General features: G+C 40.2%; 1 protein-coding gene across 1 annotated transcript; it reads left to right on the top strand.

Annotated features, from left to right (window-relative positions):
- Positions 1-5,185: 5,185 nt before the first annotated feature.
- BRD7 (bromodomain containing 7) lies at positions 5,186-18,712 on the top strand. Its single transcript, XM_059481278.1, has 17 exons — positions 5,186-5,289; positions 5,635-5,843; positions 6,247-6,376; positions 6,754-6,811; positions 7,915-8,059; positions 9,193-9,303; positions 9,629-9,813; positions 10,596-10,719; positions 11,334-11,409; positions 11,926-12,033; positions 12,659-12,791; positions 13,556-13,667; positions 14,791-14,847; positions 15,649-15,760; positions 15,909-16,052; positions 17,121-17,264; positions 18,199-18,712. Exons 1-17 carry the CDS (start codon positions 5,241-5,243, stop codon positions 18,261-18,263), a joined length of 1,962 nt encoding a protein of 653 aa, XP_059337261.1. The 5' UTR covers positions 5,186-5,240; the 3' UTR covers positions 18,264-18,712.
- The last annotated feature ends 243 nt before the right edge of the window (positions 18,713-18,955 follow it).

Genomic DNA, 18,955 nt, shown 5'->3' with positions numbered 1-18,955 from the left:
TACACAGTGGGGGACACTGCAGATCCCATGTGGCCCTGTCCAGTTTTAAATTATACATTTCCCACAGAGAACTGGATCAGGATTTCTGAACCAACTAAGAGACCATTAATAGCTTGAATGCAAACACCTTCTGAAAGAGCTGAGCTAAACCCAGAATTTATCCTACAAAATCTGCTTGACTATTGCATGAAATTAAAGGTCTTTAAAAAGCTACCATTCATGCAATGTCTTGTACTGTGCTTAACCAGATAATGAGCAAACAAAAATTCTCTATTATGTAAATTTCCTTCTCTTGAACACTACAAGTTGCTTTTCCTTTGCATATTACACCACCAAGTGGCATAATGCTCTTATTTTTTGTTCAATGTGTTTCCTCCAGAGACACCACTACACAAAACAAAATTTAATAAGATTAATTGCTACCTAAACAAAAAAAAAAAAATAACTGGAGTATCATCTAAGACATTCAGCCAGACACTTGTTTTAAACTTTCTCCTATTATAGCTTATGAGTGCACATTTAATACAAGTACAAATTTCATCATTATTTTTCCTCTTACAGAACTTAAACTTATTAGGAAAAGGTTTCTCTCCACATTATTTGGGTAATATATATATCTAATGGAGATTGTGATGTGCCTGCTATGAGCACAAGCATTTTCAGATATTTTATTCAATTTAAAACATGACAAAAGTAATCAAAATACATAGGGAAAACAAATGTTTAGGACTTCAACTAAAGTCTGGCCAAGTATGTGAATCAAGGAAGTTCAGAACTGGCTTTAATATCTTAATTGAACAATCAGATCTTGCATGTATTTGAAACAAGCAGGACTACACACATGAGTGAGGGCAATGGGATCAGGCTGAGAATCATGAGTAAATATAACTTGGTTACATCTCAAAGGACCTACCAGTTCAACCTAGAGTTCAAACTTTTTATCCTCAAATCCAATGCCCAGCCCTATGCTGCTACCAGATGGTGTGGTTTTATCTGGACATCCACTCCATATTTTGACCAAAAAAAATACATATACATATAACCTAGTGCCCTCTGCCAGCAACATCTCTCCTCCCCAAGGAAATTACCTGCTGCAATTGCTAAAATAAGCTTCAGTTCCAACTTTGCTGTTCAGGTTTCTCCTTTCTTTTTCTCCATATGCTCCAGTTGACTAGGGAAAAGCAGGGATGATGGATAAATCCCATTTGTCCATCATTCCTCTCTCGTGAGGATCCAGCTGAATCCTGTTTAATTTTCCCTACCTGTGCAGCAATAGCAGCCAAGAACCAAGGTCATAAATGTTTAAATTTCATGCAATTTCATGCATGTCTAGCAAAAATTTTGCTATTTTAATTCAGAGGTGTGTAACAAGGTATTTCTTCAGATGCACAAAATCACTTCAAAAGAGACTTATTAAAAGAGGTGCCAGCAGGATTTGGGCAAGGTCACAGGAAAAAAAACCACAGATTTGTACAAATATACACGCACAGAGATCTTAGAGCATGATCCATGTGAGCGCTTTATGGACAATAAGATCATCATCCCTATGACTGATTTACAACCTTATTATAAAGTTTATTACAGTCATAAGGATCTTGGGGTAGAAACAGATAATTGCCTATTTTCATGAGTAAATGAATTAGACACTTCAGTGCTAAACTGAAAGAGACCAAATGCATCATAATGATGAGACTGTCTATTCAAATTAAGGGAAAAAATTCCATCTGTCACAGTGGATTTTATCAGGGCATGGAAAATGACAATGTCCCTTTAACACTCACAGAATCAAGAAAATATTTATATTGATCACATAATTTTCAGCTAATGAGTAACTGATTTAAAAGTTATATTAGTAACTCAACAATCAATAAAATATTGACTGCATTCTTTACTTCAGCCACATGTGTTCAGGTACTTTTAGAAAGGTGTGTTGGGGTAAAATATTGGTTTAAAATGAATGTCTGTCACAAAAACTGTATTCCAATGTTTCCATGTGTCACAGACTACAAACCAAACCCACTCATGAAAACCTCCCAGTGACTTTAGCATCCCAGGTTTCCATGTGCTTGTGCATCCACAGAAACCTGCTCCCAAAGACTTTGGCACCCTCTCCTCCTGTGCCTTGCAGCAGCCTCTGCACCTTTCTGCTGTTACCAGGATCTACCTCTTCCTCCTGAAAAAGAAACCAAAACAAACAAAAAAAATCCACATTACCAATTTAAATAATTATGGTATTTGATGTCTAGCTAAAGGACATAGACTTATATGATCTTATGCTTTCCACAGGTCTCAATAAAAGTTCTTTACGAGATGGAAAAGGTAAATGTGCAAACACTTGGACATCTTGGAAGTGTTGAAGGCTTGACTGGATGGAGCTCTGAGTAACCTGGTCTACTGAAAGGTGTCCATGGCAGAGGGGTTGGAACTAGGATGTCCTTAAGGTCCTTTCCAACCCAAACCATTCATGACTCAATGATCTCTTTTTGAACATTTTCTCTGTTAGTGGCTTACAGTGATAACAACACACATCGTCTCTCACTCTTCAGTTAAAATCTGTGCTTTAGAAACTTGACACAGATTAAGAAAATATGCAATGAGTTGAAATTATTAATTCTGCACATTCAACCAACAAGAATGAAACCTCACCTTTCTATTATCAGTGATAACCCTTCAAAGGCTTGACAGCCACTATGCCCAGTTAGGGTAGGAGGGGTCTGGAGCAGGAATGCTGATCTTCTAATGGGAAAGCACAGCTAGACACAAGGGTGGCAAAGCCAGTGTGTATTGTAGGTGTGTGTGAGGACTACCTGTTCAGAAATATCCTTCTCTGACCCAGAGGATGCTGTTGAAGGACACACCTAGCAGCTCTCAGTACTGGCCAGGTCTCACATAACTCACTTGTGTGTAATTCCCTGAGATTTTATTAAATTCAAGAGAAGATTAGTCAGGAAATTTCAGAATAACAATTGAACAAATGATCTTACCATATGATATCTAAAAGAAAAAACCTTAGAAACTCTGCCAATCTTCTTGTGGGAACAGAGGATATAGCAACATTCTTTCATTCTATAAAACATGTCCTTTAAATATTTACTAGTCTTGTATTTTCTACATGTGGCCATATCCCAAGCAAAAGCCCTCTACCTCTCACTAAAGTGTGCCTAAGAACATTCACTGCATATGCAATAAGAGTTTTAAAGGATCCAGATGTGAATTAGAAAAACAACTGTGTCCATTAAAACTGAATTTCAAACTACTGGAGTAAGATCAAGCAGGAAAGCTGTGGTTTATTCCAGAGCACCACCCACACAATTCTCTGAGTAGGATACCAAATGACAGTAATGTAACCAGCAAAATGCAAAACAAAGCTGTCACATCTGATTACACTCCCAGTGACTGAATGGACGGCAGACAAGAGATTTTCTCGATCTTCACAACCTCTCAAAATAAACCTTGTATCACTGTACAGCCATACATATCATAAATTTCTAATTAACAACTTTTTTTTTCTGTTTGGCTATAAAATATCATTTATGATTCAACAAACTTGAGGAATACTTACAGGACTATTGTGTGGGAATAAATTAAAGCTTCTCTTTTGAAATAGAAACTGTTTGTTTTTGCACTCCAGACTTCAGAGAAGTGAAATTTCAAGATGCACTATTGAAGAGGTCTTGGCAGAAAACAATACCTACACAGTGCTGTTGAAACAGGCAATGACTGCAGCTTAAGCAATAGCAACAATACACTATTAACTTTGAAAGACTATACTACTAGTGTTGCATTCAATTTTGAAAAACAGTTGCTTGTTTTGGAAGCACTCCCATACAAGGCAAATGGGCAACTTCCAGCATTTCTAGGAGATCAGAATTTCTTATTTTTGACCTGTAATGGACAATATACATACTTTCCTTAGAGTTTTAACCTGATTGTAAAGTATTTGCTTTCAACTCTAGTGAGCATGTTTAGGCACTCAGCCAGCAAGGCAGAGCCTGTCCCAGCCAGGGCACAGGAGAGACCTGTCCCTTGGATGGGTACAGCCTCGACACACCTCTGCCGCCTTCCTCGGGTGGATACATCCTCTGCTCCCCTCACTGGTACAAATTTAGGCACGGGTTCTCAAAGTCCAGGAGCAGCGAGCCTTTGTTCCAGATTAAGGGTGTGGTGAGCCAGAGCCCGGCCGGCAGCAGCGGCCAGGTGGTGGCCACATCGCAGCTAAGAAGCCGGCAAAACTCGCAGGGCATCCAGCCGGGAGCAGAGTAACCTCTGCTGTAAGAAGGACAGACTGCCACAGCACCCCGCCCGCTGCTGTCACCTTCGGCCCCTGGCACACACAGTCACGGCACGGGACATTCTGCGGCACCGGCTTCTGCCAACCCGCGGGACTCAGGCCGAGTACTCGGGCGGTGGAGTCACCGTCCCTGGGGTGTTCAGGGACAGACCGGACGTGGCCCTTAGTGCCAGGGTGTGGTTGGCACGGTGCTGACCGGTCACAGGAGTGACTGGATGGCCCCGGGGGTCCCTTCCAACCTCAGTGATTCTGTGGCTCCGTGAATCCTGCCTAAGTCTCTGAAGCGCTGCACTGCCCCGGGTTCCCAAGGGTGGGATCAGAGGGCGCGGGCACGGCGCACCTCAGGCCGGGAGCAAGGGGCACAGCCGGGGGAGCAGCGAGGAGCTGCTGGCGGTTGCATGAAGGGAGAGGGCGGGGGAGGCTGCGGGCAGGGGCAGGACAGGAGAAATCAGATAAATATTAAGGGGGGGAAAAATCACTATTCGGGTGATCTGGCCTTGGAACAGGCTGCCCGGGGAGGTGGTGGAGTAACCATTCCTAGAGCGTTTTAGAGGTGCGTGCATGTGGCTCAGGTGATGTGCTTTAGAGGTAGTGCCGGCTTGACAGCGGGACTTGATGATTTGAAAGGGCTCTTCCAGCCTTGAGCATTCTCTGATTCGGCAGGATGCCGTGAGGGTTCTAGAGAGGCGACGCTGCCCGGGCTGCTCATAAGGGGAAATGCCCGGAGCTCGGCCCGTACAGACGCCGGGCGATCGCGGCTCGGGGATGGCGGATCCCGATCCCGCCGCTGCCCGGCCCCGCCGCCGCTCACCCGCTCACCGCCGCCCTGCGCCAGACCTCCGGCGCGCCAGGGGGCGCTGCGGCCGCCACCGCCCGCTGCAGGCCGCGCGGGCCGGGCCGGGCTCCGCCTCAACAGCGCGGCCTCTCCCGGGCGGGCCGGGCCGGGGCCATGGGGAAGAAACACAAGAAGCACAAGTCGGACAAACATCCCTACGAGGGTGGGTCCCTCCGGGGGTGGGCGGGCAGAGGCCGCCGGGCAGCGCGGCCCGAAACGGACGCGGGCCCCGGAGCCCCCAGCGGCGCCCGCCCCGCCCCGCCGGGCCCAGCGCCGGGGCTGTTTGAGCGCTCCGGGCTGAGGCTGCGGGAGCGGGGCCCTCGCTCCGCCCGCGGGCCCGGGGACGGGAGATGGGCGGCGGGCTCGGCTCTGCGCGGGGGAGAAGCAGCTGCGGGGACTGGAAATGAGGAAATGGTGCGATGAGGAAGAGGAGCGATCGCGGGGTTATTGAGGACGGGGCTGTGTCTTATGTGGTACTCACACAGCCTGTTTCTCTGCCGGTTCTAAGAATATGTAGAAAAGCCCCTGAAGCTGGTGCTGAAAGTTGGAGGAAATGAAGTTGCTGAGCTGTCCACGGGAAATGCAGGACTCGATTCCAGCCTCTACGAAGACAAATCTGAACATGAAAAACACAAGGACAGAAAAAGGAAAAAGAGAAAGAAAGGAGAAAAACAAGTTCCTGGTGAAGAAAAGGAGAAAAGGAGGAGAAAAGTTAAGGTATGTGTTCATGCTACTGCATTTTAGCAAAAAATATATTTTGACTTTCTCTGGGTTTCACAGGAGAAGGTCAGCAGATATGACTGTAACTCGTATCCTTAAGCTGGAATATATTCAGCCTCTGTGTTTGAGACATTTCTGTCTCATTTTTAAAGGATACACACCACATAGCTGTCACATTTTCTAAAAACCTAATTCAGTGATACATTGCATTGTATGGCTGAATTATTTCAGTGTCCAGCAGATGGAGACAGTACATAAAGAATACAGAATTTTTAAGCACTTACAAACTATTCTTATCTTTAAACTTTGTGAATATGTTTTCAAAAATCTATAGAGCATTATGTACATAAATAATGCAGGGTTTGCAAGTGCTCTTACATTCCCATAACAATCTTTCCAGGAGGATAAAAAGAAACGAGATCGAGACCATGGAGACAGTGAGGGAGAGCAGGAGCTGAAATGTCAGACCCCGGTCAGAATGGAATTGTCACCAGAGAAACCACTGACGAGCTCTTTATCCAAGCCGGAGGGTAGGGGGAAAAAAGAAATTTCTTTTCCTAATTCATGTTTTTTGTAATTGACTCATGTTTTATTGTTCTTTGTTTACTTTTGTAGTAAGTGACTTGGCATTTTGTGCCATCTCAGTGTTTTTCTTCATCTCGTACAGAAGTTTGGAATTAGGTTTCTGTACACTTCCTTTGGTATTTCTGTCAGAGTGAGCAGAATGTCAAGTAAGAGCAATGGGAAAAGTAGATCCCCCATAGGTATTGTGGGGTTTGCCATTCTATTCTTTTCTTTATACTGAGTTCTCAAGGTGCATCAGTTTTGTTTGGTTGATTTCTGATATCTTGAAAGCGCAGTCAGTTCTGCCTCACACTGTTTCTCCCCCTCCTTGTTTTTGGTCTAGAGGTGGAGCAGACACCACTTCAGGAAGCTCTGAATCAACTCATGAGACAGCTGCAGAGGTAATGTCTGTGCCACAGGCTTGAAGAGCTGTGAAGGGAAAATAACATCCAGTAAGGGAAGGGGCACACACAAAGCTGAGGGAAATTTTGGTAAATATATTGCCAAGAGGGCTGTTGTAGGAATTTAAGTGCTAGTTTAAGAAAGTGTGCTTAGAACTTCTCTTCAGCTTAGGCTTCTTGTGAGCACCTCCAGTTTCAAGTTCATAGTAGTTTTTAAAAGCTTTCTAAACCAGGAAAGTTTTCCAATAACATGATGCTTTCTTTAGAGGAACCTTTTGAAAGGAAGGCACAAGAGGTTGTAATTAGCTTGCCAAAGTTTTTTTTACCTCGAGTTCTTCTATTTTAGCATTATTTACTATGAAAAGGAAGTATGAAAACTTCAACCATGTTCTCTGTTTTACTAACCACATGTCTTTTTGGTTAAAACAATCAAGTCTGCAGCTTTTTCAAATAGTCTCTTATTTAAGATAATATTTCTTGACTTTAAGACTATCTGCATCTTGTGCAAGAGTGGTTGGAAGGTCTTTCCCTTTAGGTGTCTCACTTGAAACTTTGTTTGCAAGTTTTCTCTTATCCATAAATTTTCAAGACCTAGATGTAATGTCAGTTTCAAGAAACTTAAACTATCAAAAGATGCCTGTTAGTTTTGGCTCTCTTTCTGTGCATGCAAAAAGCAGCACTTTTGATTTTGAGCTGTCTCTTCCCATCTGATAATTTCTGAGTAAGTGGTGAAACACAAGAATATTCTTATATTCTGTACATTTCTTTTACTTTTAATTATTTCTAATATGGTATAAAACACCTTTGTTAAAATGTAAAACCTTTAAAAAATTTTTGGAGTTTTTTTCACTTTCTGGGGTGTACAGATAGTTATCAAAATGTAGAAAGAACTTCTGAAATATATTTGTAGTACTTTTTTGGTACATGGGTCTGCATATGAGATCTTTTCAACTTTGAAAGGGAAAGATTATGCTGACATAAGCTGTTTCTCTCTTTATAGTTCTAGTTTCTTTTTAGCTTAGTTATTTCCTTTCTATTTAATTCTAAACTCAGGTCTTTGTTATAAGTTGAAACATAAAAAAATGTCTTTCATTTCTTCACAGAAAGGATCCAAGTTCTTTCTTTTCATTTCCTGTGACTGACTTTATTGCCCCTGGCTATTCCATGATCATTAAAAACCCAATGGATTTTAGTACCATGAAAGAGAAGATCAAGAACAACGGGTACCAGTCCATAGAAGAATTAAAGGTAATGTTTTGGATTTTGTTTTGACTACAGAGGAGTATTATGCTCAATTGACTTGAAGGCAGTATTTTATGGGAATAGAAGGATGCCAAAATGAATCAGTACTTCTGCCTTAAGGAATGTTTCTTCTTGAATTTATGTGAGCAAGTAAGTTCTGACTGTAAAAGAGAAAACACTTCTGGTTTGTAAATGTGCATCTCCAAAAGATGCAGATGGTTTCAGGTTTTGTGCAGGATTGCATGGAGTCTGTCCATTTGTCCCCCAGCATATTTTAAATCTATTACTTTTCCCAGGCTAGTCTGGTCAGATCAACAAGTGAAGGCACTGTGAGCTTGGTTCTGTTGACAGCAGCCACTTGTCCTTGTGCTGTGGTGTGCCTAAGGGATTCAAGGCCTGGTTTGAAAACCTCCTTGAACTTCTAAAAGATGTGGGGCCTAGTTTTGTTTTGTTTTTCATCAGAAATACTCTAGTTCTTTACTGGGCTAGATTGTGTGTAATTATCAATTAGGCAGATGTCAGTTAATAGCATTGGTTTTATTTTCTTGCACATTCTTTAGATCTCCAAAACTTAAGAAGAGCATACCCTGTTGTAACAGCTGTTTCTGGTTAGTTTTTCATTTTAACTTTGTAAATGATGAGGATGTGATAAAACATTCACCTGCAGAGGCTGCAGTGAGCATAGAAGTGCAGTTTCTAGCTCACTTGAATTTCAGACAAGCACACATTTCTTCATTGTAACTAAAACTTTGGGATAGTCTTTGTAATAATTTAACTTTGCACTGCAGCTTTTCTTTGCCTTTGTTATGTTGCTTCACTTTTTTTTAATGACTGCTGATTGGCCAGGAGGTGGGTAGTTGTAATTAAGAGGGCTTCCCTAAAACTTTGAAAACTACAAACAGTACTGAACACTTAAGAATCCTTTAAGAATGTTTTTTGGGTTGATAGCTTCAAGTCTTAAAACAAAGTTACATACTTATCCCTGTTTACATTTTTAATAGATTTCTTAAATTCATTAATTGAAAGTATTCTTCTAAGTTTTTTTCCCTAAAGCTCAAGACACCCCATTTGCCACACAAATATCAGTATAGTATGCTGTAAAATTAACTTTCATTCCAAAATTCTTCATGTTTGAACAGGATAACTTCAAACTGATGTGTAATAATGCAATGATTTACAACAAACCAGACACCATTTACTACAAAGCTGCAAAAAAACTGCTGCACTCAGGGATGAAGATACTTAGCCAGGTAACAAAAAGCACCAAACAAAATATTCAAAAGTATACTGCTTCTCTTTTTGATCTCTGTTTATCCCTTTTACAGGGATCTCTTGAAAATCAATAAAACCTTGCATGGTATTTGTCAAATGTTTGTATATTGGAATATAAATAGTACATTGTTTTAGTAGTGCTGCCAGACCAGTCATTGTAGAAATAGTTGCATTTAGTATTTCACCTTCTAGATTCTGTTTGTTTGCTAGTGTAACAAAGAACTCAGATAAAATGAGTTTCTATGGGTAGGTTACAAAAAGATTAATTGAAGCAGCAAATAAAAGGATTTTGATGTTATTCAGGAGAGAATTCAGAGCCTGAAGCAAAGTATAGAATTCATGGCTGACCTGCAGAAGACAAGGAAGCAGAAGGACAAGACAGATCTGCAGCAAACTGGGGAAGAGGAAAATGGTCCTGGGAAAGACAGAGGAGAACCTATGGATGGTGACACCAAAGCATTCAAAACACCCAGCAAAGAGCACAAAAAGTGAAGTATTATCTGACTCACTGTAGGATACACCTTTTAAATGCTACAGAAACAAGATGACTTAGGGTAGAGTGGATGTGGGTTTCTCTCTGGTACTGCTTAGACATTTTCATCTCAAGGGATCAAAACTTACATAAAGTATCATCATCTGTTAAAACCAAATAAGTTTAGAATAATTTTTAATACAATCATTTTTGAGTGTAGGTAACCATGTACTGTTCATCAACTCCATTCCTTCAATTATTTTGTGGTTTAGTGTCCATTTCATGGACACTATGAAGTTTTGGAGAAAGCTTGCAAACATGTGCTTTTAAACATTTTGGTACAAACAGCTACATAGCCAATTTTGATTACTTTTTCTTTGTTTGTTTACATAGTAGTTGTATTTGAAACATGCAGCTGCCTAGCTACAGAAAGTGTACTTTCTGAAATAGCTGTTCATTTCTAGAAATACCAGATATGAAGATGGTAAATATTTAGGTAAGTAAATGCTGGATACTAAAATTAAGAGCATCCAATATTCCAAGAGTATCTTAGTTTTGTAGGAGATCTTTACAGAGACCTTTACAGTTATTAACTGTAAAGGTTTACCAATGTAAACCTTTGTCACATGCCTTCCCCAGCTGTATTAAATACAGTCACATTCAATAGCACTCTTTTTTGTTGTTAGTTGTTTTGTCCACAAAACCAGAGTTAGCTAAAACTATTGTCAGAGTATCCTGGTGTGTTATTTAGCCAGCTGGTGTCCAGCTAGTCCCTAAGCTGTGTGGGTGCATTCACAGGAAGGATAAAGACCTGCTTGAAGACAAGTTACGGAGCAATAGCTTGGAAAGGGAGCAGGAGCAGATTGATCGGATCGTGAAGGAGTCCGGAGGGAAGTTAACCAGGCGCCTTGCAAACAGCCAGGTAAGCACTGGGGGATTGGGTAGCTCCTTTCCCTTTTCCATAAACCAGGTTTCCTTGACCTCTTACACCAGTTGAAACCTCATACCTGCTTTTACTGCAGCTTACACCATTTTACACCATTGATCACCTGTGTAACATCATAAGGTTAAAAAAAGTGCAATTTGAGTGCATGCTGAATTTCATCAGCAGAGCAAGTTGAGCTAAAATTTTCAATAAAGTAATAGAAAAAGATGAATAGTAGAAAGCTCAAGAAACTAAATCTGACCTGCAAAAAATGTCATAGTTTTGAAACAGACACATACCTGACCAAAGATTGTTAATATTACAGGAGAAGAAACTCTGATTAGTAATACTGTGCCTGTTTCATTTTCTACATTTTTTTGTCACTTGGCCTCTGCAGAAAAATTAATATTTATCATAATATCTCAGTTCTTTGTGCCTATACCAATAATAAAATTATCTAGTGAAAGTAAAAATTTAGAGCAGCACTCAATTTTGAGTGACTGATTTCCTTTCTTATTCCAGCAGATAGGACAGTTTCATTAAATGTCATTAGTTTAAGGACCATGAATTTCAAGTACTATGTAAATTAAAATAGTCTAATCTTATTTCAGTGTGAATTTGAACGAAGAAAACCAGATGGTACAACAACCCTGGGCCTTCTTAACCCCGTTGACCTCGCTGCAGGAGGTGAGTTGGCATGGTTCAGGAAACAAGTGACTTCCACCTACCTGGCACCTTTGCAGGGACAGATGAGCAAATCCTGGCCAAGAACTGAATGCCTCTTTCCAGCCTGATAAAGATCTGGATTGGAAAAGCTGCAGCTGAGAGATCACATAGATGGGCCTCAGCTGTGGCTGTTGTTAGGAGCAGCTGGTGGATGCCCTCAGTGCTGTTGCTTCTCTGATTTGTGTCAGCTGTTTGTGGAAGCTGCAAAAGAACACTTTTGCTGCTGGAGAATTTCTTGGGATCCTCTTATTTCTGGTCCATGTACAGAGTGCAGTGTCTGCTGAGCCAGAAGGCCACAGATGTTTTAGAATTAGGAACTGTCTGGGTCCCAGATCATTAGCATGAAGCATTTGGATAGGAAAGCACACTTTGAGAGCCATGTCCTGTTTATTTTGAGTTCTTAGCTGTGAGTATTAAATGAGTTGGTCATCTTTGTAAGCCTTCTCTGTTTCTGTATTTTGGTATGTCCTATTGCAGAGCCAGGTTACTGCCCTGTAAAGCTGGGAATGACAGCAGGAAGGCTTCAGTCGGGAGTTAATACATTACAGGGGTTCAAAGAAGATAAAAGAAACAAAGTTACTCCAGGTAAGTGCTGATTTAAAAAAAAAAAAAAAACAAATCTTTCTTTTATATAAAAAAAGTGTATTTGATCTTGTTACTAGCACATAAATTTGGAACTAAGTATTTCTGAAGATAAAGCACATTATTAGATGTCCTTGCCCATGACAGAGGGGTTGGAATTGGATGATCTTTAAGGTCCCTCCCAACCCAAACCATTCTGTGATTCTTTGTATCCATTGCACAATTAAACAGTAGATCACAAAGTCCAGCTTAAGTTACACATACAAAAGGGGCAAGATACTTACTTTTTAACTACACTGAGAAGAGAAACAACCAGATGGGGAAAGGTTTTTAGTGGCTTTAAAATAGCCAGGGTGGGCCTGAGAACCTTTTTCCAGCATCAAACTCTTCATGTTGTGCTAAGGCTCACAGTGGTGTTAATGACATATTTGCAAATACAAATGCATTTGGTTTAGATCTGAGTAAAAATTGTTACCTTGTGAACAGATGGTGTTCTGTGAAGGCATGTTTCACCTTAAGAAATACATTCCTTCAAAATTCTTTCTTGAGGATGGTCTTACAGCCCCTTCTCATTTCTATCTGAAGCTTACAAAGCAGGGTAATAATTAATGCTATTGTTATTCATTAGTGACATACTTGAATTATGGACCCTTCAGTTCCTATGCACCAACATATGATTCAACATTTGCCAACATAAGCAAAGAAGATTCTGACCTAATCTACTCAACATATGGGGAAGACTCTAACCAAGGATCTTCCAGGTAACCCAGCAAGCAGGGTGCACAGTACAGCTCCCAAGGACAGAGGCAGTTGTGTGCAACTCTCTGCAGGATGGGCTGGCTTTGCTGTGGAGTGATGGCCCTGCTGTCTTTAGAGCTCACAGGGGTTTGTTTGTGTTAGAAACAAACACTTCAGTAGAAGAGCCTGCCTCTGAAGTGAAATTAGCCAAGTTGGAAGAATTTTTATGCTGCTGAAACCTAGGAATACACTGTCTAAACTTAGATGTATTTATAACTGAAGGACTTATGTTCAAAGCCAGAATATTGAGTTGTAGAAATGTTTGTATAAACTGGTGGGGTTTTTTCACATTAATTACTGCCTTGAATGAGATACAGCTTTGTATATAAAAATAATTCTAATGGTTTCTGATTTTTGATTGCAAAAATGTCAAAGTCCCTTTGTTTTGTGAGAATTGCACAAGGAGCAGGCACAGTGATACAAATTTTTAGGAAAAGGAGCAATTCTTTAGTACAGTGTAAATGTGAAGGGCCTAGGCAAGTTTGGTTTTGTGTTGATGCAGCTGCCTGAGACACTGCACTTTTCCAAGTTTTCCAGTGTCCCTTTCAGACTGGATTCCTCAGCTACAGAAGGCAGGCATGATTAAACTAAAGCAATCCACTTTGATCAGATCCTGTGCTACTTTTTGTGTTTTCTGTGCTGTACATACTGGTTTGACCTTACATAACATTTTTACATTAAATGTTTGATATGAAAGTCGTTATCTTAACTATCTTTATTCTTTCAGTATTCAAGATTTTTTTATGAAGTCCCAGGATTATCCTCTCTTAATGGCTGATAGTTTGCTGGATGTTCTAACTAAAGGAGGACATTCTAGAGCTCTCAGAGAACTAGAAATGGTAAGAGTGGATTTGTGTACTATCTGGTCTTTGGTTTTAGCACACAAGCTCTAAAGCGAGAGAAAGATGATGCTGATCCTATTGATGGTCTTCCTTTTAACTGATAGAATTGGAGAGTAAAGACTGGTCTTTGCCTTCAGTGGCAGGATTTTCTGGAAAGGAATTACTGTATTGTTAATGAGTGAATATTAACATATTGTACATAGAAATATAATTATCCATTCTTTGTCCATTATCCCATTCCCATTATCACTAACTCTTGTTTCAAGACCAATAAGCAGTTGTTTAAAAATAAGGTCATCACTGACAGGCTTTTTTTTTCTATTAAAATTTTAGCACATTCCTAGCTGCCCCTGTTTAGTTCAGGTGAATTAATATGTAGTTTTTCCTTTTACTTGGTACCATGCTTTTGTACTCAAGCATGTACTGTGTAAAAATACTGAACAGTAACATCAAAGTCTTAGGAAATTCCAGTCCTGCCCATGCTAAACATAACTGGAATCAAAGGAGCTCATTTGATAACCTTAATTGACAATCCAAGAATTATTTGAGAATCTCCTCAGAGCAGTTTCTGTTAACTAGAAGTCTTGCTTTGAGGTTCAAATCAAATCATATTGAAACAAACAGATTGTAGCCTGAATGGGTCAAATATTACCTAAGTTAATACTCTAAAAAGTTCATGGACCTTTTTGCCTTAGCTCACACCTTTCCTTAGCATTACATGTTATCTCTTTTCTTATACCCAGTAGTGGCACTGACTGTCAGGGTCTGGCCTCTTACTCTGGCAGTATTAAGAGAAATACAATTGCATAGAGAAACAGAAAACATTTCAGCCTCTAATAACCACCCTTCCTCTTCTTCCTGCACCCCAGTAAATAGTCTCTGATGTGACATCACTGTGAACTTTGCAAAGAGAAATAAAACCTGAGCTGAAAAACTGTATTTCAGTAAACATTAGTACCCCAAGAAAGACCCTGAAAAATAGCTGCACTATAACTTGTTTTACAGTGAAAGCACATTATGGCATCGCATACTTACCTAAAATACGGGATCTTGTAAGATCTTACTTGGAATTTAAAAGCGTAATTTTAACATCTTCTTTAAAAATCCTTTCTTTGTTCAGCCGTGTGAGGAAGCTGAAGGCCCACAGGAAAGAAGTGAAGCAATGAAAGATGTAAAGGTAAAATTTTTCCTTACTAATTAACTTCTCCAACCAACCTGTCCAAGCTCACAGTTATAAAATGGCCTAAAACTTTCAGGGCTGTACAACAACACTGAGACTTGGACAAGCTGCAAATCTTCTGAAAATTGTATGCCCCTTTGTAGGCATGAGGAGAGTAAGGTTCTCAAAAACATTATGTCTTAACTCTCCGTTAAGAGAGCTGGAAGAAAATACTTATGTATTTTTGTTTGTGGTTGTTTGGAACTATAGATTTGTTTCTATCTTAATCTAGTTTCGTTTAACATGAATTTGTAGTGTGAGTGTAAGATGCCACATGATGTGTAGCAGTCTTTGAGAAGTTCTCACTTTGTGCCCCTTATGGGCAATCCATTATAGATCTCCAATCATTCCACCCAAACTTTGCTCAGTTAGAGAAAGCAGTTCTAGGGCCAGGGGTGCTCTCCTGAAGCACCTCTTCATCTGCAACCAGATCTTTGATAAAATCTCCTTTAGGTGAGCTGAAGCAATTCTTAAACTGTTTTTTAATTGGGATGCAGGTCTTAAGTTACCACATCATTTGTGCCTATCCCCAGTGGTTTTGGCAGATGCTGATTTCTATTTGCATATGAAATAGAATGAGTAAACAAGAACTGTAGAACAGTAAGTTATAGAGTGTCTTTTCAGCTTTCCCTCTGTATATTCACTTTTGTAGAGCAGGCTAACTTCACCTTTGTGTTCTGATCTTCCCCAGACAATTTTGTTGTTTCAAGGCTGAGCTGAGTATTATCTAAATTATTGCTTGCTGGGGTTTTTTTTCAGATTGTGGAAATTGATATTGCTGCCAGGTTGGACGCTGCTAATAGTGACAGACTGACAGCTCTAAAAGCAGTTACAAACTTTGGCATGCCTATAGAAGAGTTTGATTCTGAAGGTGAGCCTTCCTTCCTTCCTGAGGTAGTCAAAGTTCTGATATGTCTAACTCCTTCAGTTTCTCAGTCCCTTACAATATTTTGTATCATAAAGTAAATAGACTTTACTTAGATCTTACTAGTCAGGACTTTCTTTTTCTCTTTAAACAGAGGCTGAAATCTTCCAAAGGAAACTTGATGAAACAACAAAGCTGCTCAGAGAACTCCAGGATGCTCAGAATGAACGACTGAGCACAAAACCACCCCCTAATATGATTTGTCTTCTGGGTCCATCTTACAGAGAAATGCACTTGGGTAAATACACTTTTTCTGATCATTCTTCCAGAATTGATGAAGTCCCAACTGGTATCAGCTCCAAGAAAAAAAAAATCTCAAGGGCTGTAGTGTAGATGATGTGCTCTGTTAGGCCTAGAGGATTAACTTAAACTTCTCTGGATGTAAAGCCAGATGAAAATCTTGAATAGTAATTACAAGTATTCCCTCTTTATTCCTAAATGTCCCTAGAAGTGATTGAAGCTTCTGTATGCCATGGGGCAGACAATAGCCAAGTACCAATAACTTCCTGAGTTTTGCAGTGTCTTTGAACAGGTCTGCTTAAGTATAACCAAGTTATTATTGCAAAGCCAGCTTTGGTTCAGGATGGATCTGGTTATCAGTCTGTTGAGTTACACTAATTAATACCAGTCATACATTCTTTAGTTATTTGAGCAAACCTGCTTGTCTCACAGATCAGCTACACAGCTTTTGTTAATGGCAGCCCTCTAAGACAGGACTGTGTGCAGAGTGCCTGTTTGGCAAGTAAAACTGACTTGTGCAAGGCTGTTCATGGTCTAAACTAGACCACATGGCTGTAATTAGATAATCTCCCCATTACTTAAGAAATATGACCAAATCTAAACCAGATCAAATACTGTCTTTTTTTATGTTTCACTACTTATGGCTTCCTTCTTGAGGGAAAACCATGTTTGTAGCAACAAGAACAGTCTCTCTTTATATCCAAAGCTTTGTGCTGAATCCCAGATTCCAGCTATTACTAACAGCAGTGCTGTGTGGGTGCCCCCAGCCCTCTCCCAGCTGCTGCATGTGTGGCCCAGGTTTCATTAACTTACTCTTTAACTTCTGGTGTTTCCTGATGGCAGCAAGCCTTGGCCAGCAGCTGTTCATTCCTCCTGTTCTTCTCACCTTGTCTCTTGGTTCCCAGGATGTCTTGCATGGCTGCACACAGAACAACACAGCTCTTCTGGTCTAGAAATATTATTTAACATAGTTGCCTATGTACTAAATAATTGCACTGTTTGCTGGGTGATCCAGCAATTTGGTGTCTATATATAGCATATAAACACATCCTCTTGTCTTTCCCAGCGGAGAGAGTAACCAATAACCTGAAGGAGCTGGCCCAGCAAGTGACTCCCGGTGACATTGTCAGTACCTACGGCATCCGGAAAGCAATGGGAATCTCGGTCCCTCTGCCCGAGACAGAGGACAGCTGGGTAGATTTGACAGAGGGTGAGTATATGAAAACATCTTGTAGCATCTGTTCAGCTGGAACAAAACCACATCTGCAAATCCTTAGACTGGCTTATGGTAAAACTTTGCAGTAGTGTGGTTCCAATTTTCAGTTCTTCTCTCCTTTTTAAATTCTGTTTTAAATGGAAAGTTGCTGCCTTTGGTCTCAGTCCAAATTGAATCTTTTGTGTGTATGGAACTTTGGTTCAGCTACACGGTTACTTTACAATCCATCTTACAGCACTGCCAGATTTTAAATCTCAGTAATACATTTTAATTTTAGTTTTTCCATTTTGCTTGCGGTTGCAAGAGAGGAGTTAAAATTCCTCACTTGCTAAAATGAGAACATCGTGATTCCTTCTTCTCCAGGCTTTGGCTGTGCACTCCTTTTGCTTAGTTTGGCCAGCTGTCATGCTTTGGAACCTGACAGTGTGAGTTCAGCTCACCCCATCCAGCCAAAAGTAGTGGCTGTTTTTGCTGGATTAGGGAGTCTGGTCAGTGGAATCAGTACCAGACCCTCTCCTTCCTCATTTATAACATGTACAGCAAAAGAGCACCCAGAGTTAGGGCAGGGCAGGAAGAATTTCCTCTCACAAAACATAATTCACATAACAAACTTACTCAATTTGTGGTTTATGAAAGTTTTCATTAAATAACATTTTAACTGAAAGAGCAGGATTAATTCAGGAACTCATTTTTAAGGAAACTGCTCAAGAAATTTCAATTTCAAAATTATTGAGCCTTTTCTTTTCCATAACATTACACAGAGGCTTTGTAACAGAACCAAATGAAACTCAGGATTTTCTGGGACTGTTGAAGAGCAAACACCTAACTGCATAAAAAACAAATGAGCTGAGGCATGATCTGCTGTAAATGCATGTCTTCACTTGAGCATTCTGTGGTCAGTGACCTGCTATCTGTTGTAAACTTTCAGACTTTGAAGAGCCTAAAAAGACCATCACTGTTCCTGAAAACGAGTGTGGTGCAGTTACAAGCTGAAGATTCTGTTCAGCTTACAGTTGTTTGTTTGATTCTGTTTAAGAACCAGGTAAACGTCCTTCAGGTGCATTCACCATGTGTGTTTATTGTGTGTTAAACTACTTTTGTTTATTAAATTTTGGAGCTGATGGCTTTTGAAGGGTTTGTATTAGTTACTTCTGCTATGTAAATGCACTAAATTATTCTTTTTGCATTCTCTGATGTTTTTTAGCTCCTCTATCGCATTTAAGTTTTCCTAAAATTACCAAGTGTCTGGAAACGTCAAAGCATAATGACAATGTGCCTATGTATGGTGCAGGGACTCAACCAAAAGTTTATAGAAGCAATGTATAGACATGTCTCTGAGTCTGGTTAGTGCAAACATCATTAGTGTCTGCAAATCCCCCTTTTTAAATTTACTGTGCAACTCTCATGGACATGAGGAATGGAAATAAACTTTTTATACAAAACTGGTGCAATGTGCTTAATTAACAAATGCTCAGCTTTGTGATACCTTGGATGTGGATTAATCTCCTCTTAGATACAGTAAGCTGTGTACTTACAGTATCCTAAACTGGAGGGCAAGCTCAGACCTGTGATCAAAAGTGAGACTAACACTTACTGTTAGCAAGTACAAGTACATGGATGTGGTACAGTCATCTCTGAGACACTCGGGCAGACAGTTCTTGCTGTTATGCCTGGATAATGGTTTT

This window comes from Ammospiza nelsoni, chromosome 13 (genome assembly GCF_027579445.1).
Source record: "Ammospiza nelsoni isolate bAmmNel1 chromosome 13, bAmmNel1.pri, whole genome shotgun sequence".
NCBI classification, from domain to species: Eukaryota; Metazoa; Chordata; class Aves; order Passeriformes; family Passerellidae; genus Ammospiza; species Ammospiza nelsoni.
Note: the sequence above shows the minus strand (reverse complement) of the source record. Positions and strands in the feature narration are given on the sequence as shown.